Genomic DNA, 22,373 nt, shown 5'->3' with positions numbered 1-22,373 from the left:
GAGTCTGATCCCTTCTGTCCTGTAGCTCCCCTTTATGTACTAAAGGCTGCTATCAGCTCACCTTGTAACCTCCTCTTCTCCAGGCTGCACAGTCCCAGCTCTTTCAGCCTGTCCCCATAGAAGAGATGTTCCATCCCTTGGATCATTTTTGTGGCCCTCCTCTGGATGTGTTCCAACATCTCTGAGTCTCTCCTGCACTGATGGCTCCACATTTGGATGCAGTACTCCCGATGAGGTCTCACAGCACAGAGTAGAGGGTCACCTGCTGGCCAGGGTACTGTTGGCTTTCTGTGCTGTGAGGGCATACTAGTGATGATTCTCTGCCTCTCTGATTCTTTCATTCCCTGATTCCATGCCAAGGCACACAGCTGCATAAAGAAGCAGTCTCTCACCTGTTATTCCACTTTCTTCTCATCCACTGCATAACCCGACTCTGGGGACATTCATTTCAGGCCAGCCTCCAGCTGGCAGTGGGGTTCCGCCCCTCAGTAATATCAAAGTCCAGGTGTTATCTCACTAGGGGTGGGGACAACCAGTGCTCGATCAGGAAGTGAAAGTAAAACTGAGAAGTAGCCCACAAGATCCTGCAGCAGCACACCCTAAGAGGGGCTCAGACCTGAGCTGCTGCAAAGCCTGTGGGCCCTTGGTGACCAGGGATGTCTACACCTTCATCTTCTTCCTCTGAAGACCAAAAGAGCGACTTCTGTAGGTAAAATCTGAGTCTAGTTATAATTTCACACTGTTGAGCAGCAGGCCTACCAAAGGTCATCCAGGTAAGTGAAAAGTTGGAGCTACTAAGGATTCAAGGTAATGAGAAAGATATGCTAATTGCTCTGTGCAGCCTCAAGATTGAAGGTAATGGAAAATTGTGCTGCTTACTAAAATGTTTATCTCTGTGTATTTCTGTGTATGTGCATTTCTGACAGTCGGCTTGTAACCAGAATCCTGAGGTCTGTCCTGAATTTGCCAAAGATCCCAAAGTCAGATAAGCAGTGGCTCATGGCATGACATAGATATCATTCAGCTATGTGTTCTCACTTTCCACCAGATGGCTCAGGAATGACTGCCAGTGAAAAGTTTAACAGCTGATTCATCTTGCTAAAATGTTTATGCAATTCCTCCTCCTAAATTTTAATGTAGTAATAAAGTTCTAATTATTACCACAGCACTGTAACCAGTCCTCATGCTGAAGGAATCCCCAGAAGAATCTTGGTGTCCCCACAGAATCAAGTGAGAGGGGTCTTGGCTGTCCTGAAAACCTCTTGCTGTTAAGAATCGCATCCCCAAAGTCCCTCAAGCACCTCTCCGCACCAGAGCTGTGATGCACGATGGCATCAGGAGGCAGTACAGAGAACACAGTGACAAGTCTACTGTGGGACACCCTGAAGTTCCTGGAGAAGCATGACTTCTGGAAATTCAAAAGGGAACTCAGCAAGTTCCAGCCCAGGGAGGGGTATGAGCGCGTTGACCTGGAGAGTGTGGCAGGGCTGTCACCAGCTGCACTTGCCACCCTGCTGTACAGCCACTACGGGAGGTCCTACTGCGTAGAGGTGACAGTGGATGTGCTGAGAGCCATGGGACAGGTGCACCAGGCCAAACGTCTCCTGGACACGCTGCAAACAGGTGAGCTGGGGGAGGTGAGGTCATGGCAGCACTGAGTGACTGAACTCATTCTCCTCTTCTCTGCAAGGCGCAAGGTTTGTTGAGCAGAACAAAGAGTTTATAATCCAGCGAGCCAATAATGTGGGAGGGACTATCGAGGAACTCCTCCAGGAAGGTGTGCTGAGCTCCAAGCAGCATGATAGCATCATGGCAGAGAGTACCAACCAGAAGAGAATGCAGAAGCTCTATGAACTTGTGCCAGTGTGGGATGCCACAGCCAAATATTGTCTGTACAATGTGCTGAGGAGAAATAATCTCTCCCTCTTCTTGCAATATGCAGGTAAGAATGAAATTCAATTATCTTCGCAGTTGAGAAAAGCCTTCAGAAAGAAAGGAGGATCACAGGGACATCTACACACCTTTGTACTTGGGAGGGACAGGAGGCATTTGTGTGGGAGCTATTACTCAGCAGCTGCAGATGCAAGTAGTGGAGGATGTAGAGAGCACATGAGGAAGTCTTATTCTTGGACCACATTTCTGCAGAGGTAATTCTTTAACCCTAGATTTATCCAACTCACCACTGCTCCCTATCTGTAGGAGATGGATTGACCCACTACTCCTCGGCATTTGAAGGCTGGATAGTAAATCTGGGTGAGTTCTGAACTGTTAAACACAATCATCCCTTTGTTAAACTGCATCATCTCCCCAGAGTCCCCTCCTGAGCCATTCTGTGAAGTAACGCTGGTTAAAATGGACAAGTTTCCAGATAGTCCTTGGCTTTTGGTTACCTTCCTTCAGCTATGTACTCAGTGCAGCAGGACGCCCTCTCGTAGGCCACAAGTGCATTCTCCTTTTGCTTTACTGCATTTCTTTAGTTAGGAGCCATTTTGCTCTGCCCCAAGCAGCCTTCCCCAGGGTCTCAAAGCAATCACCTCACTTATATTTCTCTGCCTCACTGCCATCTCCTCTCTCCTGCAGATGCCTGGATATCTAATACACAAGGTGAGCTCTGAGCTGCTCAGCACCGTCACTTCCTTTGCTGAACTACATCACCTTCCGTACAACACCTTCCATCCCTCCGGACACAGCCTTCCAAAAGCAGGACTGGCTTGGGCTCTTTGTTTTTTCCCTCTGCATGCAGGTCAGGGACCTAGCTCCAACAGAGCTTTTCAGGTTAAGAAAGTGAGAAATATTTCTGACAGATACATTATCATGACTTACCTTATCATGATAAGACAGCGGTGTGTAAGCTAAGCAATGTGTGAGGCCTACAATCAGCCAGTGATCACATAGGTCAACCAAGATCAATTCAAATGCCAGGCTCTCCTGGCACTTAAGATATACAAGGATCTGGATAGTTCTTGCCTTTTGACCTTTCTTATGCACTAATGAAGCCAGTATAATGAGGGAAATGGCAACTTAGGGGGGTCAAGAAGAGGCCATTGCAGCCCTTGGGGACAGAGGGAGATAAATGCTCACTCCTTGCCTTACAGCTTCATTCTACGGCACAGTCTCAAAACTGAGAGAGCAGGTGGGAAAGCTGTTCCCATTCACAACTCCTGCACATCCAGAAGACGAGCCTTTTGATGTGGAGAGCAGCAGTGGCAGAGGCTCAAGTCCCAAATGCATGGCATGCTCAAGTCAAGAGGTAAGGTGCTGTGCTCTCCTGCTTATTTCAGAGTGGTTTTCTAGGACAGCCTTGCACTTATCTGTCTCTGGTGATTGCTCACCAGGGATTCAGATCCTGGTGCACTTCTCCCATGAAGAAAGCCTGAGAGCATTGGGTTGCCCTGAGAGGTTCCAGAGTCTCCTTCCCCAAGGTTCTTCAAAATGCTGTTGGACTTGGGTCTGAGAAACACACTCTGGGTAGCCCTGCAGGAAGGTTTGGACCAGATCATACGATCATGGGATGGTGTAGTTTGGAAAAGGCCTCTAAGATCATCAGTTCAAAGCACAAATGCAGACCTGTCTGAACACAGTCTGCATCAGACAGAGCATCATCAAACTGGAAAACGGTAGAATAATAGCATCACAGAATTTGTAGAATCACTTTGGTTGGAAAAGAGACACATGTTCCGGTCCAGTCACCAACTACTACTATGAGCCTGCCACTGAACCATGTCCCCAGTCATCACATCCACATGTCTCTTAAAATCCTCCAGGAATGAGGAATCCATTAAACCAAACCAGCCTTGATACTGAGCTTAAACCTGTCTGTGATTCTGTGCTTCTTGCTCAGGAGGATGGGGCAGAAGAAGTGAAACCAGAGATTACTGGGGGCAAAGATGGCAAGAAAGAGATATACAGGTGAGCACCTGACAGCAGGAGGTGCCCTCTCCTGAGCAAATAGCCACCAAAAAAAAAAAAAAAAAGACAGGGTGATCCCACAGCCCAGTAGCCCAGTGTCCAGCCTGCAAGATCCTTTCTTTCTTCTCTCCTTCTACCACTCTGCAGAGCTCATTTTCCTCGGGCTGGCTTCTTCCGGTGCACTGAGACAAAGCTCAAGTTCTTAGTGAGGATGGCCACCACAATTGAGTATGAGTACTCCTTCTGGGAAAGTCACCTGCCTGCAGGAATCCCCTCTGAATGGATGGAGGCTGGACCCGTGTTTGACATCCGTGCTGAACCACGTGCTGTTGAGGCCATTCACCTCCCACACTTCCTGTGTCTCTCAGGTACTGCAGCAAGGATGAAGGCTCGGTGACTGAAACAGCCCTGGGGGACAACGCACCCGATCCCCAGTCAGATGAGTCAATCTGTGAACATTATGTCCATTCACAGAGAGGAAGTTAAGCATGTCTGGGATGCATATTGGCCACCTTGTGGATGGGAACTTGTGCCTGGAGAATCCTGATGCAGTGACGCCATTCCATGCAGTGCTGAGAGACCCCAGCTTCTCACCTATGGGTGTCATCTTGCTTTCAGCCTCATTCCCCTTCATACCTGTGCACTGCCTTGTGCTGCTCTACCGTGTCATCAGGGCTGCAGACATCACCCTTCATCTCTACCTCATCCCCAACAATCATGGCCTGGAGAAGGTAAGCACAGGTTTGGTTTCTGATTCAGTTTTGTGGTCACATGTAGGCAGTCAAAAAATGGGTGCCTCCTGGAAGAGATTGGGATTGTGAAGCACCTCTGGCAAACAGACTCCCACGAGGCACTACTGGGACCCTGCTCTCCTGATCTCTTTGTGGCTCTTCTTCCTCACTTGGTCTCCTTGCCCTCTTCTTGTCTCTCCCATCACCATTTGTCTCCACACTCACCACACAATCATTTTGCAGGCAGTGGAGAAGGATGAGAAGAGACGGGGCCATTCCTTCCTGGTGGACAAACCTCCTCACACCTCCCAGCCACTGAAGTTTAACACACGGTACCGTGTGTCCAGTCCCTCTGAGGCAGAGATAAACCCCCAAGTATGTTGGACCCTGCCCCTCATGATCACTATGAGGGATCATGTTCACTATGAGCTCACCTTAATGCACCAACTTGCCTCTGCCAGGAGCTGAAATTCATCTACCTGACTTCAGGCAGCCGCCAGCTCTACACCGAGATCTACAGCAAGGACCTGAAGGAGGGAATGCAGCTCACCTTGACAAAGGTGTCACAGGAGAGCAAAATGGAGCACAGCCCGCTCTGGGCCACCTTCCTGAGAGCAGGTAGGGAGGCAGGATGCAGCCCCAGGTGAGGTCTTGAGGATGCATACAAGTTTGGAAAAGGAGGAAGGGGTGCAAACATCTCTCACGGTGTGTGTCCCAACCTCCTGTCTTCAATTCATGTCCTTCATTCTTCTTGTTCTCCTCCAGGAGACATCGAGCCACCAGTTGCCTTTTCCACATCATTGTTTTCAGGTTTGTTCATCCATTAGGGTGGTGGTTTTGGCCTGGAGGTCCAGGTCTTTCCTCATCCAACGTGGAGAGAGGGTTTTCTTGCTCAGCATGGCTTCTGACACATTCATGAGGAAATGTGTACATCCCAGTCCAACATCCAGGCCAATGGGACAGCATGAGGTCACAAGCCACATCCCCAAAATGCTTCCCATGGATTTCCAATGAACCTGCTTCTTCCTGCCTCCCAACCTTGCAGATCCATCACTCATGGAGCACCAGCCATCCTCTTCTGTCCAGGCCCAACAAAAAGGTGAGTTTTGGGCTGCCTTTTTTCCTCACCAACCTGCCCCACGGAGGGAGGCCATGAGGGCACAATGCCAAAGCAGACGGAAGATCTTCAAAACCGAGATAGAGATTGAGATGAGGAGGACTAGGATGAGCTTTACCAAGAGATTGTCAAACTCTATCTCCTTGCCCAAAGTCTCAGCTGAGGCAGGAGAGGTGATACGCCATGCCAGGGTCCAGCAGAAGCAGAGATTGAGGGTCCTTCAGCCCTAGTGCAGGTGGGATGTCGCCTGCTGAGCACGAGCATCCAACCACTCACCCACACCAGGGCTGCATTTTGTGGAGCAACACCGAGAGCAGCTGATCCAACGTGTGACATCAGTCAGCCCTGTCCTGGACCAACTCTATGGGCGCGTCCTGACCAATGAGCAGTATCAGAGCATCCGAGGAATGCCCACACCGCAGGAGCAGATGCGGCTCCTCTACAGCTTCATGCCAAGCTGGGATGTTGCCTGCAAGGATCTGTTCCTTGATGCGCTGAAGAAAACCAATGATCACCTTCTCCAGGACCTCCAGGGACAGTGAAATCCATCTCGGGGAGGCTCTGAGAGAGCATGGCCCATGGAGGATGTGGGAAAGATGAGTTTCTGGATGAGCTCTATACCACTCAGGGAGACCTCGGTTTTTTACAGTTTCTTATTGGGTACTTAGTTTCACCTTCACTGGGTGTGACCATTATGGGGCTGGAAGATACTAGATTTGGGATGGGATGTTTCATTATAGCCTCATTCCCACATGTGGAAATGTATACATTGTTTTCTATGTAATTTGCTCTTAGTGAGCGTAAAAATCATTTCCAGGGCGGTTTCCCTCTCTTGCCAACACCAGCACATTATCACATTTGGTACACTTGTGGCTAAGTTGTTCCCTTTTCACTCATTCTTCCCATATTTCTGATCAATTATTTCTGATTCCTTGTCTCTGAAGGACAACGTTGAGACTGAACCCACTGTTTCTACTTTTTGTTTTCCCTTGATGGACTATGAGTGCACTGTCAGCAGGAATTTCTTCCATAGACCAAGAAGTGTAAGGTGACCCTTCTTCCAATCACCATTTGACTTATTTCATTAAAATTGACCATTTTTGATTCAGCCATTTGATTCTTCAAATTCCCAAACACACCAGGGCAGGGAATTTATCTCTCAGGAATAATCTCTACAAACTTGAGGAGATTGACCTTCAATCTACCAAATTCCATCCTCTTCAGAGGAGGCCATCACCATAGAGACAGTGCCTCAGGAGTGGGAGATGATCAGTAGCTGAGAGGGGCAGAGGCCCGAGGAGTTGAGTTCTTTGTGGGGTTCTGAGGTTTCCATGGGTTTGTGGTGTCTCCATGGGTTGTGGGGTCTCCATGTGGTTGACAGGTGTCCATGTTTGTCCATAGGGTGTTAAGAGTGTGAGCTCCCCATTGCGTGGAGTTTCTGTAGGTTATGGCAGGCATGTCCAACCTGCGGCCTGGCACAGCTCACAGTGCAGCCTGCACTCCCTTCCCCATGTTACCATGGGGTGACTCTTCCCACTAAGCAGCCCAGGCCCTCAGCACCCTCACCACCAACCAAACGCTGGTGTGGGCTGGGCTGAAACCAGGGACAGGGAGGGCATGGTGCAGGGCCAGCTCAAGTTATGGCCAATCACTTCATGCGTTTGGATCCATTGGCTAAATGCAGTTCTGTGAGTAATAAAAGATCTGCCTTGTTCTTCGTTGTGATAAAGGAATTTGAGAATAGGTTTGGATTACAATAAGTAAATACATAAATAAATAATCATTATACTTTCAAATATTTGCAGCCAATGCTGCTTGCAATTTTTTCAAGTGGAATGAAGAGAGTTGCAATCAAAAATCTGATCATGGCTTTATAGCAGACTTTCATAAGCCCTCTTTTACCAGAGAAAAACAATCATTGCTTTATAGTCCCTCCTTACTCACGTCATCACTTGTTAACAGTATGGACATTTGTGCACAATTACTGTCAGTGATGAAGTACAGGGAGAGTGACATTTCATAAAAAATCTCTGACCTTGAGTGTGACAAAGACTAGTTTAGCAATAGGGATCTGGCTTAAGGACCAATATGAGTTTAACAAAAGGAATCAATGAATGCTAATTCTAAAATGTTCCAGTTCAGCTTTGCTAGGTGTGCGAACAGCCTTGCTTTTCTCAACGATCCTGCTTCACAGGAGCAATGAAGTCACAACAGATGACTTTAATCTTCGCATCTACCAGGTACGAGGAATTTTTAACCATGCTGATGCCTTCAAAAGAGCACCTATTGATGAATCAGGAAAGAACGTTATCAGAAAATGATGAGAAAGAGCTCAGTTATCGCCAGAGTGTAAGTGAAAAGGAATTCTTTTCAGCTCAGAAGAAAGAGGTTCGGCAGCTTTCTTCATGCCAGGAGTAGCTGTGAGCTGTTCCACCATTAAGAGCCTCATTTGCTCCATAGTTAAAACGTGTAAACTCTGCCATCGGCAGGGCTCAGTGAAGAAGTGACCCAGCTGCACAGAGATGCTGCCCTCAAGAGCAGGGCAGGCAGAGAGTGCAATCTCTTGTGAAGGCATCTTCATGAGGGAGAGGAGTGTAAAGGAACGCGAGGACAAGAAAGTAGGAATGGCTGAGCACAAGGTTGTGCCACATCCCAGCAGAAGGAAGCCAAGATGCTTTAGAGAAACCCGTGCTTAGTTAGCATGGTAAAACACGAACCCCCGGGGTGGTGATCTGACGTGATGATGAGCAATGCCCTGGTAGGGGAGCAGCCTGGGAGTCGAGCTCTTCCCAGGCACTCCGGGTAGGAAAAGACTGTGGTGGAGCTGACAGCTCTGCAGACAGCAGCACTCGGAGGGGCACCCTGTGAATCGGCGAGAGCCCAGCTGGAAGCCATCTGGGCAGCACCGTGCTGGCAGCAGTGCACCAAAGCCGTCCTGCAGCCAGCTCTGGGCTGAGGGCACCCGGCATCTGCTGCTCTATGCGACTCCACGGAGCCGGGCTGCCTGCAGCTGAGGTGCAGCAGCTCTGCACCCAAGGTAAGTGCCCTCCATTGCTCATGCAGAGAATCACAAGCTTGGAAGGTCGTGACAAAGGGGATTCGTTTTCATCCAGGAGACAGATTTAATCATGTTGCAGTAATCCTCGTTACCTTTTATTTACTGAGGCTTTCTGTTCCTCTTTTATTATATGTCCCTTTACTGGGACTGTATTTCTCCCCCAGTCCTCACAGATGAAGTGACCTTGCTCCATAGCTCTGCATGTGTGGACCTCTGAATGCAGTAATAATTCCCCAGCCTCCTTTTGATTACTGACTTCCATGTTGGTAATTCTCTTAATTCTCTTCTATACACACCTCTCCACCAGCTCCCTTATTCTCCGAGGGGATCCAGCAGACAAGATGCTCTTGGGGCACTTTTAATGTTGCCTTTGGTTCGGCTGGCAGTTTGGCTCGATTGCTCACCTGCTTTGAGGTGCCTGGCAGCCCCTTACCTCCAGGACTGGGCTTTCATTGCAGACTGCAGCTGTTCTCTACCATAGGGCAGCTCCAGGGGCTGAAGCAGTGTCTGAATGCAGATCAGCTGAAGCTCTTTTGTGCCAGGCATGCACGATCAGGAGGAAGGAGTCTCCCGTGCATCTGGCTCTGAGAATAAAGGATGCTTTCCATTACACATTACATCAGAACTGTGGCCCTGCAATTCAATGAGATGTCACAGTATCCCTGGTGGTGATCTCCCCACTCTGTAAAATGTTTGCTAGAATTTCTCTCTTTACTATCATCAACTTCCCCATCTTCCCAGCATCCCTTAGTTGCACAGAGCTTGTAATAAATCACAGAGTGGCCCAAAAGGCTGGATCTGCTTGCAGTGACTTTGGAGACCTCCCTGACAGGCAGGGCTCATCTCTGTAGGACTCCTCAGTTGCAGGACAGGTTCTCCAGATCCTGGCTGCAACTGGGGCTCTTCATGAACTGCAGATCAGGATGATGTGTATGAGGGCAATTGGTGACGTCTCTTTCTTAATCACTATCTCTAACCTCATGTAGTAATGAGTAGATGTGTTAACTTGCTTATTTTCTTCATTGTTGAGCTTATCCTTTGTCTATAGGCAAGCTTTATTTTTGTATTACTTTGAAATGGACAGTAAAATAAGCCTATCCCTTTTGTTGGCGTCTGTCCTTCCTGTTGACCCCATCAACTTGCAAAACATATACATATGCAATACATTGGCATATGTATTCATTTTTTTTCCCCAAAAATTCACGAATATGTGCTAATGTCTCTCTGGGCATGCTCAATTGCATCTAAGGTGGTGGTAGAACCACTTGCTTCCTCCCCTTTATTTCTCCTTCTGCTTAATCTCTGTGACTTTGGGCCAACCTTTAACTGCTTTTCCCCAGTTTAGCAAGTTTCCTTTGATTGTGATGCCATAATGATCTACTTTATATCTTGGTACACCGTAGCTCACAACAATTTATGTGAAATCCAAGAAAAAGTCCTTGCACCTGGTGGACGCAAAGATAAAAGTAGTTTTATTGTGACTTCAGTGCTTCAGCGAAGAAGGATGTCTGCTGATGCTTTGGACATCTTCAGCTGCCAGTTCACTTGAGCTGTCAACTGATGTTTGCATCACAGTAACGCACTGCTAATCTCCATCTCCAGTATTTACCATGAGGGCTTAAACCAGGGCATTTTGTGCACACACAGGAGAAATGCGCATACATGGTGTGTATGGGAGGAGCTGAGCCCTGTTCCAGCCCCAGCACTGCAGACCCAGAATGAGGTGCCTCAGCTGACTCAGAATCTGAGTCATTTCCTTCTGCTTTGGCACCTGTGATCCCTGTCTTATACTGCCCAAGTGTCCTGTCTGTGTTGGGACAAGGGGAGGTGGCCCTCCTGCCAAACTGTCTCTGATGAGAGAAATGACGCTCCTGGGAAGGAGAATCTCAGCACAGCAGAAGGAGGAAACATCAAGGACTCCTTCAGTATTTTCCTAAGTGTCTTCCTGCAGAGCCCCAGGGACATCTGCAGGAAGACCAATGGGATGGAGAAAGAGAGGCCTCGGGCTGGGCCTCTGCTGCTGAGCTGGGCCAAGCTCCTGGGATGCAGAGAGCTCATGTAGCTGCTGGTACAGGAGCAGCAACTCTGCATAGTGCAAGAGGACTCTGTAGGCATGGGCGGTAGGTGACAACTAGAGGAGAGAAGGGAAAGAAATGTGATACATTGTATAGAGGTGGAGAACGTTGAGAGCTCACTGGAGGAGCAGCGCTCACAGAACTTAACACAGTAAGCCTCTGGCTGCAGGGCAAAATACACAAGAGTATCCAGGAGAGGTCTGTTAGACCAGCAGATCAGGCTGGAGGCACTCCATGTTTCTTTATTGCTGAGAAGGACCTGCTCCAGCTGAGGGCTTCTGTGCTGCAGAGTCAGAGCACAGCCCTAAGGGCTGCATGTCCCAGGAAGGCTGCAGGCTGTGCAGCCGGGGCTGCAGCCGGGTGCCCAGGGCTGTCCTGCAGAGCAGGTCCCTGCTGTGCCCCAGGGGCTGTGTGCCGGGGCAGGGACTGTGCCGCCTGCCAGGCTCAGCACTCAGCCTGCCCGGGGAGCTGCCCAGGGCGCTGTGGGGAGATGTGTGGGGGGAAGGAGCCCCCCCAACAGGGCAGGGCAGGGCAGGGCAGGGCAGGGGCCTTCTGCTGCCACAGCTCCTGCCTGGGGCAGGGGGATCACAGATTCACTCCATGCCAGAGTGTTTCTAAGGGCACTTTTGCAAGAGGAGAGACAAGGCAGGGGTTTTCCTACTCCCATGGGAAGAGAAAGGATTTGAGGAAGAAATCTAAAAGGGGCTGTCAACCTTGAACACGTTCACTTTCAGCCTCTCCTCCCTTGAAGGATAGAACCAAATTTCAATCCAGTTGTTTTCTGTTGGCATGAATAATGCACTTATCCTGCAATCAGGCAACTATCTCTAACAGAATTTAAGTGCACACAGGTTGGGATGGGGTGCACTAAGAGCAGAGAAGTTAAGGATATGAGACAGGGAAACAGATGAAAATATCCAGGGAGATAGGATAAGATTAAAAATGAGACAAATGCATAAGCTTCATAATTGCCCTCTGCTTATGGAATGCTGAACTTCATGAAATCAAATTCAAGTAATGGAGGTTAATGAATACTGATCTGGGAGAAAGAAACAAAATAAAGTATAGCAGAAGTGTCTCTGAGAATGGTCTCCTCACTATCTCCTGCACTCTGCACAGGACTCCATGCCCAGGAACTGCAGATGCCCAACAGCAGCTCCATCAGCCAGTTCCTCCTCCTGGCGTTGGCAGACACGCGACAGCTGCAGCTCCTGCACTTCTGGCTCTTGCTGGGCATCTACCTGGCTGCCCTCCTGGGCAACGGCCTCATCAGCACAGCCGTAGCCTGCCACCACCGCCTGCACACCCCCATGTACTTCTTCCTCCTCAACCTCGCCCTCCTCGACCTGGGCTGCATCTCCACCACTCTCCCCAAAGCCATGGCCAATGCCCTCTGGGACACCAGGCACATCTCCTACTCAGCATGTGCTGCACAGGTCTTTTTCTTTTTGTTTTTGTTCTCAGCAGAGTATTGCATCCTCACCATCATGTCCTATGACCGCTACGTTGCCATCTGCAAGCCCCTGCACTACGGGACCTTGATGGACAGCAGAGCTTGTGCCAGCATGGCAGCAGCTGCCTGGGGCACTATGATTCTCTATTCCCTCCTGCACACTGCCAACACATTTTCTCTGCCTCTCTGCCATGGCAATGCTGTGAACCAGTTTTTCTGTGAACTTCCACAGATCCTCAAGCTCTCATGCTCAAAATCCTATCTCAGGGAAGTCGGTCTTTTTGTGGTTAGTATCCTTGTCTTATTTGGTTGCTTTGTATTCATTGTGCTGTCCTATGTGCAGATCTTCAGGGCCGTGCTGAGGATGCCCTCTGAGCAGGGACGGCACAAAGCCTTCTCCACATGCCTCCCTCACCTGACTGTGGTCTCCTTGTTTCTCAGTACCATCTCTTTTGCTTGTCGGAAGCCTTCCTCTATCTCCTCCCCATCCCTGGACGTGGTGGTGGCAGTTCTGTACTCGGTGGTGCCCCCAACAGTGAATCCCCTCATCTACAGCATGAGGAACCGGGAGCTCAAGGATGCAGTGAGGAAAATGATGACATGGACAATTTTCAGCAGAGATAAAATTCTCATCTCTCTTTGCTAATGACTCATAATCTATTATCTTCTTTCATGCTTATATTATAGATTTTTTTATATTAATAAATACACTCCATTTGCTGTTTTACATTTGTATGTATATCCTGCATTATATATATATAAATATATTTTAAATTTTTATTAGTTATTATTGTGTTCTTAAACATGCGTCTTTTTCCAGGAGTCTGTATGAATTCAGGGTCAGTGCTGATGCTCTCACAGCCTCTGTTTTATCTCCATATCTGCAGGCAAATTAGATGCCAGCAGACTCTGTGGAGGCTGTGGGAATGCAGCAGGTATGGGGGAGGAGATCTGGAGAAGAGTTGATGTCAACCATGCCTGTACACTCTTCGTGCACTTAGAGAGCTCCATTGTCATTCCAAGCATTTTGCATCCACGGAATTCCAGGAAAGGGCTTAGCAACTCTCATGTCTGTACATCTGGGTCTGCTTCCCACCCTGACCAGCATGGCCAGCACAGATACCATCAAAGGCCAAACAAATCATGGGAGGATGGAGTCTGATGGGAGTTTATCTGAGCATGACTTCTCTCTGTAGAGGCAAGCATAACCAGGAGCTCTTGGGCCATACAGGAAAGACAGGGAACTATTGGAGAGGGTTCATAGGAGAGACACGAAGATGATCAGGGGACTGGAGCACCTCCCCTACGAAGACAGGCTGAGGGAGCTGCGCTTGTTCAGCCTGGAGAAAAGAAGGCTGCGGGGTGACCTCATTACAGCATTTCATGACCTAAAGGGAGCCTACAAACAGGAGGAGAATCAACTCTTTGAAAGGCTAGATAACTGGAAGACAAGGGGAAATAGTTTGGGAGGGAAGATTTAGGTTGGATGTAAGGGGCAAGTTCTTTACAGAGAGAGTGGTAAGGTGCTGGAACAGCTGCCCAGAGAGGCTGTGGATGCCCCGTCCATCCCTGGAGGTGTTCAAGGCCAGGTTGGATAGGACGCTGGGCAGACTGGTCTAGCATTAAATGGGGGAGGTTGGTGGCCCTGCCTGTGGCAGGGGGGTTGGAGATTCATGATCCTTGAGGTCCCTTCCAATCCTGGCCATTCTGTGATTCTGTGATTCTATGATTCTGTGATTCTGTGACCGTGCTGCTGTTCCTCAGTCCCTGTCCCCAGCACATGTCCCTGAGACAGTCTCTCACCCCTCATGCTGGCCATCAGCCCAAAGATAACCCTTAGAATCATAGAATCATAGAATCATAGAATGGCCTGGGTTGAAAAGGACCACAATGATCATCTAATTTCAACCCCTCTGCTGTGTGCAGGGTCGCCAACCAATAAATCAGGCTGCCCAGAGCCACATCCAGCCTGGCCTTGAGTGCCTCCAGGAATGGGACATCCACAACTTCCTTGGGCAGCCTGTTCCAGTGTGTCACCATCCTCTGTGTGGAAAAACTTCCTCCTAATATCTAACCTAAACCTCCTCTGTCTCATTTTAAGACCATTCCCCCTTGTCCTACCACTATCCATCCTTGTAAACAGCCATTCCCCCTCCTGTTTATATGCTCCCTTCAAGTACTGGAGAGCCACAATGAGGTCTCCCTGGAGCCTTGTCTTCAACATGCTAAACGATCCCAGTTCCCTCAACCTTTCCTCATAGGAGAGGAGATGGTAGGATCTGTCTTGGGCAGAGAAACCACGAAATAACAGTTTCCTATTCTTGGTGAAGTCAGGAGGGGAGCCAGCAAATCTGCTTTCTTAGACTTCTGGAGGGCAGTCTGGTGAGGAGGTTCCCTTGAGATTCACCCCTGTGAAGGGCAAGAGAGTCCATGAAGACTGTTTACTCCTCAAGAAGGAAGACTTAAAGGTGCCAGAGCAGGAAGTCTCTGTGTGCTGTAAGATGATTCAGCAGGCAAGAAGACTGGCGCGGGTGAACAGGAAAATTTTTCTGAGGCCCCAGGAAAAAAAGAGAGCATACCTCTTGTGGAAGAGAAAAATATCAGTAGCAAGGAAATGACAGGCTTGATGTTAACTATGTATACACAGATATGCACTGATGTTTCTCTGACTAAGAGGGGACCTAAATATCTTTGTAAATCGAATTTATAATTTAAGTGGCCAGACATGATATCACCTACCATAAAATCAATTTAAAGTCTTTCTCTTATTCCATCTCTTCCATCTCTTTTTTTTTTTTTTTCCTTTTTTTTTTTTTTTTTTGACATAGACTTCCAAGATGGGATGCAAACAAAGATTATTTAATTATATATAAATGAAGCTATGTTATAGATACATTATACTGATCAACCAATAAGATAGGTAAGAAATCTATCAGACTCTGAAATGTTTCTTATGGTGCAATACCTGTTATAGGTTTATTTCTGAAAATGTAAAGCTCAGTTCCTCTTTGTAACCAAGGAACTGAGATGAACTGTGCTCCCATTGAGGACTAATCAGCTTTCAGACCAACAATGAATGTAGACAGAGAAGAAAGTAAAAGAACAGGGATGGTATCTGCTCCTGTGTATCTTTTACAGAATGACTTTCTGAATCAGTGAAAGTTATCTCACAGATAAAAAAAAATGTATTTTTCCTTTATAAGCAAAACTCAGAGAGCAGGCCAGACAATCCACAGTTACAAAACTAATCCCAGTCAATCATAAAACCATAAAACAGAGTAACTTCATGTCAATACATTGAATAACACCAAAAGAATTGCTAGCAAAATCTGCACAAGAACTTCAACAATCCATTTATGTGTCCAGAAAGAGAGGAAGATAATACAATATACATGTTTCACTAGGGCCTCCAAATAGGTTCTGAAGCCAGAATCACCAATCATGTACCACTCAGTTGTCATAGACCATCTACACATGTAATGATACCAACAGAAGTTGGTTAAAGTATACATTTAAAATATATGTCCTTATATATCTGTATATATAAAAAATCTGTAGCATAAAAATGATATCTTATTCTTAAGCTTGTGAAATCCAGCCTGAAGAACAATTTCACTGAACGGGAAAAATTAAAGATTTCTTATTAAAGATTATTTTCTCTCCCTATATATAAGGTAAGATAAATATGATAAATGAATAATAAACATGGCAGGAAACACTTCTCCATACTCGGAAAGTGACTCAGCTCCATGCTGAAGAAATAATGAAGGAGCAATGCTTTCCATAACTACAGAAATCACAGAATCACAGAATCACAGAATCACCCGGGTTGGAAGGGACCCCAAGGATCATGTAGTTCCAACCCCCCTGCCTAGCAGGGCCACCAACATACACATTCAGATCAGGTTGCCCAGGACCCCGTCCAACCTGGCCTTAAACACGTCCAAGGACGGGGCATCCACAACCTCCCTGGGCAGCCCGTTCCAGGGCCTAACCACTCTCCTAGTAAAGAACTTCCCCCTAACATCTAACCTAAATCTTCCCTCCTTCAACTTAAAACCATTTCCCCTAGTCCTGCTGTTGTCAGCCCTTTTGAAGAGTTTACTCCCCTCCTGGGTGTAGGTTCCCTTCAGGTATTGATAGGCTGCAATGAGGTCACCCCGCAGCCTTCTCTTCTCCAGGCTGAACAAGCCCAACTCCCTCAGCCTGTCCTCATAGGGGAGGTGCTCCAGCCCCCTGATCATCTTAGTCGCCCTCCTCTGGACCCTTTCCAAAATCTCAATGTCTTTCTTGTACTGAGGGCTCCACACCTGGACACAGTATTCCAGATGGGGCCTCACAAGAGCTGAGTAGAGAGGGACAATCACCTCCCTGTCCCAGTCTCAGCCCATCCGTCCCAGGCAAACGCTTCTCTGAGCTGGTCCTCTGAGCCAGCGGCGTCAGGGATTTCAGTGTGTGTGTGTGTGTGTGGCAGTAGCTGGCAGCACTTGAAGTTGGAAAGGCCTTGGTGTGTTTTTATGTTGCTGATAGGATGCCACCCTTGAGCTGCATTAGAAGCAAGCGGTCGTGTGTGGGGCTGGTCACAGTTGGACTCGGTGGCCTTTGTGGGTCCTGTCCAGCCTTGGCTGCTCTCTGGTTGTATGAGCAGAGGCTGGGGCTGATTTGGCGCAAGCTCCCGTTCTGCGTTCGGCATCGGAGGTGCTGTCAGGAGCCGAGCTGGGTGCCGTGGCGGGCAGCTCCCAGTGAACGTGTTGGCCCACGCAGCCGCTGCAGGCTGTGCTTTTGCTGGTTTGGCACAAAGCCCCGCTCGGTCCGTATGGACGCAGCCATGGTGGCAAGAAGAGCGAGCAGGTGCTTTCCCAGCCGTGTCTCAGCACAGCAGCCAAGCTTTCTGCGCACGGCCGTAGCGCTCCCGCTGCTCTCGGCAGGCACGGCAGCCTGCGTCCCGCATCAGGTGTCTGCCTGTTAGCCTGGTTTTCCCTCGTCCCCTGCCAAGAGAAAGAGCAAAGCAGAGAAGCTGTGTGGGAGCTGGCAGAAGCTGCCCCCGCTGATGTAGGCTGGCGCGGTGCTGGCCCTGCAGCTGAAGTGTTCCTGGCTCTGGGTCTGACCCGCCCGCACCTTGCTTAGCGTGCGCTTCCCGTTGTGCTGCCAGCTCCGTGCCCCAGCTGCTGCTGCCTCCCTGCTCGCTGCTACCGGCTGCCTGCTTCGAGGCAGGAGGAGATGCTCTCGTGCTGCCACTGAGCATCTGCAGTAGGAAAAGGACGCTGGCATAGTCCACGGGCCTGCAGTGACTGACATCCCGGGTGTCCCCTGGGTGTCCCCTGAAAGTTGTGTGCTGTAACACTTGCCTACTTTGTCTTTGCCCCCCCCCTCCCCCCCCAAGGCTGCCTGAGATGCTCTAGCAAATAGCAGGGCTGTTACTTGGGGATTGCTGCAGGGCTTTATAAGCGAGGCGAGTAACAAACAGCCTTGCTGAGGAAGCTTGTTCCCTATACCATACTCCCTCAGAGACTCAGAAAGTTTTGTTGAGAACTCGCTTGGATGTATTTACGTAAGTAATGTTTGAGCACCCAGACGCTCACTGTTTGAGCCGCAGGAAGAGGTGCTGGGTGCTGAAATGGAAGCCGGGGCTTCTGTCTCCCCGCAGGCAGGCACCGTCAGGTCCGCTCTGGAGCGCGCCGTTGTTTGTGCTGACCTCAGGAGATCCCTGAGCGTGCCCTGAGTGTTGTGTGCTGTGTGGCCCAGCCCCAGAAGGGGATTCCGACATGGCAGGAGAGAGAGGGCGAAGGAGGCCGAGGGCCCTTTTCTCGGGGCCGGCTCCTCTGTGGCCTCTTGCTTGCCGGAGAGAAGGGCTGCCCGCGGGGCACAGGGGGTGCCTTCTAGCTGCCGTCCCGTGCCCTGTCCTGCAGCCCCCTCCTCATGCTATGTGGAACGCCATGGCCAGCAGTGCGGCTGCCATTTTAGAACCTTCGCCGCATCACAGCCGTCACCTTGGTCACTGCTGCCCCGGCACACGCACTCGCCTCTGAGAGCTCTGGCAGCCATGTCAGGAGCAAAGAGAGCGAGGGGCGAAGCTTGCCCAATTTCCAATAGGAAGGGAGAGCTGGGGGCCCCAGAAGCGAAGAGGAGGAGGGGGGCCGCCTTGAAGATCAAGCGGAGGAGGAAGGAAAAGAGAGTGCGTTTCCATCGCGCCTGGACCAGCGCTGTGACCACCTCCGTGGAGCCCATGGAGGTGGATCCACCTCCGGATGAGCCCATGGAGGTGGATCCACCTCCGGATGAGCCCATGGAGGTGGATCCGCCTGCGGCACAGCTGGCCTGGCACCACACCACCGTGCCAGGCCCCGCATCGGCGCCGTCCCACCGCCGCTGGTCCAGGCGCTCGGCTCCCTACCCGCTGCGCGGCCCCCGCCCCCAGCATTAGCTGGGTGGCATTAGTTTCCATCAGCTCCTCCTCTGGAGCCAATTCTGCGGGCCCCCAGCTCCATCTTCACCCTCTTATGTCCCCGTCCCTGTTTTTCTTGTTGATTTTAGTGTTAAGTTTAGTGTTAGTGTTAGGAGTAGGTTATTGTTCATGTTTTAGAGTTAGGCATAGGTTACTCGTAGTCTTTTAGTGTTAGGCATAGGTTCCTGTTCTTGAGTTAGGCATAGGTTAGTTGTAGTCTTTTAGTGTTAGGCATAGGTTCCTGTTCATACTTGACAGTTAGGGGTCGATTGCTGGTGTCAGGTGGAAGTGAGCAGCGCTCACTCGGTAAGCACACGGCTGATTGATCGTGCGAAGACATGAGTGCGAGTGCCGTGAGCACGGAGGCCCAATGGCATCTTGGATGGATTGAATTTGCAGCTTGTGACTTTTGTGTTGCAGACCGTCGAGGAGCAGAGTGTGAGTGGCTGCGACATTGCGTTGGGCCTCAGGAGAACAGTGTGTGACTGTGTCTCGAGCATCCTGCGTGGCCGTTGCCAGGTAGGTGTGCCTTCCTCTGCAGTAAGCAGTGCTTAGGTGTGAGCCCAGCTCATCCCCCTGTCCTGAGCAGATGGGTTTTCTGCGTGCTTTATTGCTGTGCTTGGTGCCGTACGGCACAGCAGCAGCAAGGCCGTGAACACGTACGTAGCCAGGTAGATGCAAATGTGCAAGTGATGGTATGAATACTCTTGTTGTTAGTGTTCATGAGACAGTGGTCGTGCGTGTGTGATCAAGCTCAGGGAGAAGTTGATTCTTGCGTGTTCAGCTGTTGCTGAAATGCAAGTTTGGCGTCCCTGCTTGTGGTTGGGTCGGAAGACCAAAGATATGTTCAGAGCACGTCTGTGAGTCAGGCTGGGAGTTTTTGCTAGCAGGAAGTCACAGCGTCGGAGCGCACGAATGGAATGATGGCTCTCGTTTCCCCCTTGTAGAAAGCAGCCTCCTGGAGAGCAGCAGAGCAGCAGGCTGTCTGCGCTATGGCCGCTGAACTGCATTTCTCGCCCCGTGAGATCCCTGAGCCCACGCTGATGGAGAACGTGCTGCGCTCCGGCCTCTTCTTTGGAGCCGTTTTCCAGCTTGTGTGCGTGCTGGCCATAACCCTGCCAGTTCCCAAGTGCCCAGAGACAGTAAGTAGCGCTCTGTTTGATAGAGGTTGATAGAAATGCTGAGGAAATGGGCTGGGAGGGAAGCAGCTGGAGCCGTGGCCTACGGTAGCGCGCCGCGGCATTGCTGAGAGTGCGGCAGTTTGTTCTGTCCTTCCTTGGGCGTGCGTGCTGTTCCTGGTGGCACGCAAGGAGCCTGGAGGTGCAAGCTCATCTTATGGTGGTGCTGCTGCTGGTGCTGCTGGTGCTGCTGCTTCTGTGGGGTGTGAGTGGCAGGCAGGGCGTCCCCCTGTGCAGGGACTGCCTTGCAGGCAAGGCCTGTAGACTGTAGCTTCCGTGGGATTTTGGGGAACAAGAGAGAGGTGGAGTTTCTGTTGTGCCCTGATGTCGGGAAGGCAGTGTGCAGCAGTGGCACCCAAAGCTGCCCAGTCAGGTGTCTTGAGCTCCCAAAGCGAGCTGTCAGGCAATTGTCAGAAAGTTCCCTGACTGTTTGTGAATTGATTCCTGTAGGACTGGGACGGCTTGGAGTCTAAGACTTGGGAGACGGTGAAGAAACCAAAGGCAAGTGCTGCACAGCTAAGCAAGAAAGCCAAGAAGGAAAGCAAAAAGAAACGGTGAGGGCTTGAGCGCTAAGCCTCAAAGGCCAAAGGAAGCAGCGGGAATGCTTGCTGAGAGGTGCTCCAAAGGCAGCGCACTGTACGTCTGGTTTTGTGGCGTGGCCGTGCTTTCCCTTGCCCGGACATTGGAGAGGAACTGAGGAAGCTGGAAGGGCTTCTGATGCGTGACAAACAAATCGGACTTTGCCTGTGCGGGATTTCATGTGTGGCAAGAGCTGGGGACGCCGCATTCCTTCAGGGTCCTTCAGCTCGATAGCTGTTTCAGAATGTTGATGATGAGGAGAACTTACCGCATGTGGTTGGTCATGAGCGGTATCCAGGCTATTTTATTTTCTGTTGACATATCTACAAAAGGCAACCTAAATCCCTTTGTTTAAAATAAAAGGGAAAGCAACCTTTTACACCTGGTGCTGCCTCTTTCAGTAGCTGGTCCAAACATGCCTGGCTTGGGCTGGCAGTGGCAGGGCGATGAACCGGCCGGCTTCACGTCCCTCCGTGGAGATGGAGCTGCTTTTCCCGCGTTTCCATGTTGGTCTTGCCAAGTGGTGGCCTTTCAGCCAACGCGTAAGTGCTAGCGAAGCGTGTGAGCATCAGCTTGCTCTGTGAGGCCTGAGAGCAACAAAAGGAGAGGAAGCAGCGCGCGAGGAAGCAAGGTGTCCCTGCACTCAGCCCCTTGAGCTTGTCTCTCCAGCTTGCCTGGTGGCTTTTTCAGCCTTGTGTAGCACTGACTGTTCCTGCTTGCCCTGGGAAGGCCAGCTGCAGCTGCGGGCAGCCGTGGCCTGCACGTCAGGCTCCCGTTGAGCGGCGAGGAGTTCAAGTGCGGGTGGGCTGGTGTGAAGAGCAGCGCTGGGAGTGGGGCAGGAGGAGAGGGCAGCGGGAGGGCTGCAGGTGAGCCGCCTCGGGCCCAGAGCTCAGGCGTGAGCCGGGAGGGCAGCGAGCCGTGCTGCGCTGCTTCAGCTGCAATGGCTTTGAGCGCGTCATGGGCAGCGCAGCGTGTTGAGCGTCTGGGTGCTGCGCGGGCACCTTGCTGAGCCGGAGCCCGAGAGAGGAGAGGAGAGCAGAGGAGAGGCTGCACGTCAAGAGTGTCTGCCTGCCATTTTGGCTTGGCGCGTCGGTGTCTTCCTCCTTCCACGAAGGAGCCTGCACGGTGCACTGGGTCCAGCGTGCTACACGGCACTGCCTTCTGCTGCCTGCCTGCCTGCCCGCCTGCCTGCCTACTGCCCTGTTGGAGGGGAAAGAGCGGATTGCCAGGCTGCGTGCAGCCAAGGAGCTGGCTGCCAAGGAGGGAAACGGAGTATTGAGGCGCGGTTAGTGCGTGTTAGGTTTGGGTGTGGATGCAGCGGGGGCTGAGTCACCTCCATCAGCTGGTGGGGGCTGGGGCCGAGCCCGGTGCGTGGGGCTGCGCTGTGGGCAGGAGGGTTGCGGGACTGGGGCAGTGGTGTGGGTGCAGCACATGGGGTCGTGAGAGGGCGTGCAGCAGGGAGGGCGTTGGGCCCGAGCCGCGCTCGTGTTTGTGGCAGCACAGGGGCTGCAGGGGATGGCAGGAGCGCAGAGCAGAGCGGGGAGAGCCGGGCTGTATGAAGGCCAGGGCATGAAATCTTGCCTTGGCAGCTACGTAGCTGCTGAGCTTTTCCCCCAAGTCTTCAGACTGTGGGGTGATAAGGCTCCGCAGCAAAGGCAGCCGGGCCCTCCTGATACTTGGGGGTTAGGAAAGGGCAAAACAAATGAGTGTCTTTCAAGAGCACAAAGCAGTGAAGCAGAGCACAAGGCATTTATTGCCTGCGTAGGTGATCTTCTCCAGGCATGTCCATTGGAGATGTGCAGACTGAGTGTGGACAGAAAGCAAAGGG

At 50.6% G+C, this 22,373-nt stretch overlaps 4 protein-coding genes across 13 annotated transcripts in view; 2 read left to right on the top strand and 2 right to left on the bottom strand.

The window, feature by feature from the left end:
• Positions 1-22,373, bottom strand: part of LOC125686152 (uncharacterized) — a 94,572-nt gene that overhangs the window by 33,407 nt on the left and 38,792 nt on the right. The window lies entirely within an intron of this gene.
• LOC125686153 (uncharacterized) overlaps positions 1-22,373 on the bottom strand; it is a 67,994-nt gene that overhangs the window by 38,188 nt on the left and 7,433 nt on the right. The gene's annotated exons all lie outside the window — the stretch shown is intronic.
• LOC125686132 (NACHT, LRR and PYD domains-containing protein 1b allele 2-like) lies at positions 536-6,865 on the top strand. Of its 10 annotated transcripts, none has more exons than XM_048929813.1 (15): positions 536-705; positions 1,167-1,230; positions 1,315-1,623; positions 1,691-1,942; positions 2,200-2,253; positions 2,581-2,604; positions 3,096-3,250; positions 3,842-3,909; positions 4,057-4,277; positions 4,384-4,640; positions 4,884-5,015; positions 5,102-5,258; positions 5,406-5,450; positions 5,686-5,739; positions 6,043-6,865. In XM_048929813.1, exons 3-15 carry the CDS (start codon positions 1,329-1,331, stop codon positions 6,297-6,299), a joined length of 1,971 nt encoding a protein of 656 aa, XP_048785770.1. In that variant the 5' UTR covers positions 536-705; positions 1,167-1,230; positions 1,315-1,328; the 3' UTR covers positions 6,300-6,865. The 10 variants fall into 10 exon arrangements, with proteins under 10 accessions (XP_048785770.1, XP_048785768.1, XP_048785769.1 ...); XM_048929811.1 differs by having other exon boundaries at positions 536-709; XM_048929812.1 differs by having other exon boundaries at positions 536-773.
• Positions 6,704-12,989, top strand: LOC125686139 (olfactory receptor 14J1-like). Its single transcript, XM_048929825.1, has 2 exons — positions 6,704-6,800; positions 12,010-12,989. The coding sequence occupies exon 2, from the start codon at positions 12,033-12,035 to the stop codon at positions 12,987-12,989; it is 957 nt and encodes a 318-aa protein (XP_048785782.1). The 5' UTR covers positions 6,704-6,800; positions 12,010-12,032.

The sequence above is a fragment of the Lagopus muta genome, chromosome 32 (assembly GCF_023343835.1).
Source record: "Lagopus muta isolate bLagMut1 chromosome 32, bLagMut1 primary, whole genome shotgun sequence".
In the NCBI taxonomy this organism is placed as follows: Eukaryota; Metazoa; Chordata; class Aves; order Galliformes; family Phasianidae; genus Lagopus; species Lagopus muta.
Note: the sequence above shows the minus strand (reverse complement) of the source record. Positions and strands in the feature narration are given on the sequence as shown.

Coding starts and splice junctions, on each gene's coding strand:
- LOC125686139 (XM_048929825.1), top strand. CDS start 12,033: ATGCCCAACAGCAGCTCCATCAGCCAGTTCCTCCTCCTGGCGTTGGCA.
- LOC125686132 (XM_048929813.1), top strand. CDS start 1,329: ATGGCATCAGGAGGCAGTACAGAGAACACAGTGACAAGTCTACTGTGG. Junction 3,251..3,841: donor TGGCATGCTCAAGTCAAGAG/GTAAGGTGCTGT, acceptor CTTCTTGCTCAG/GAGGATGGGGCAGAAGAAGT. Junction 3,910..4,056: donor GGCAAGAAAGAGATATACAG/GTGAGCACCTGA, acceptor ACCACTCTGCAG/AGCTCATTTTCCTCGGGCTG.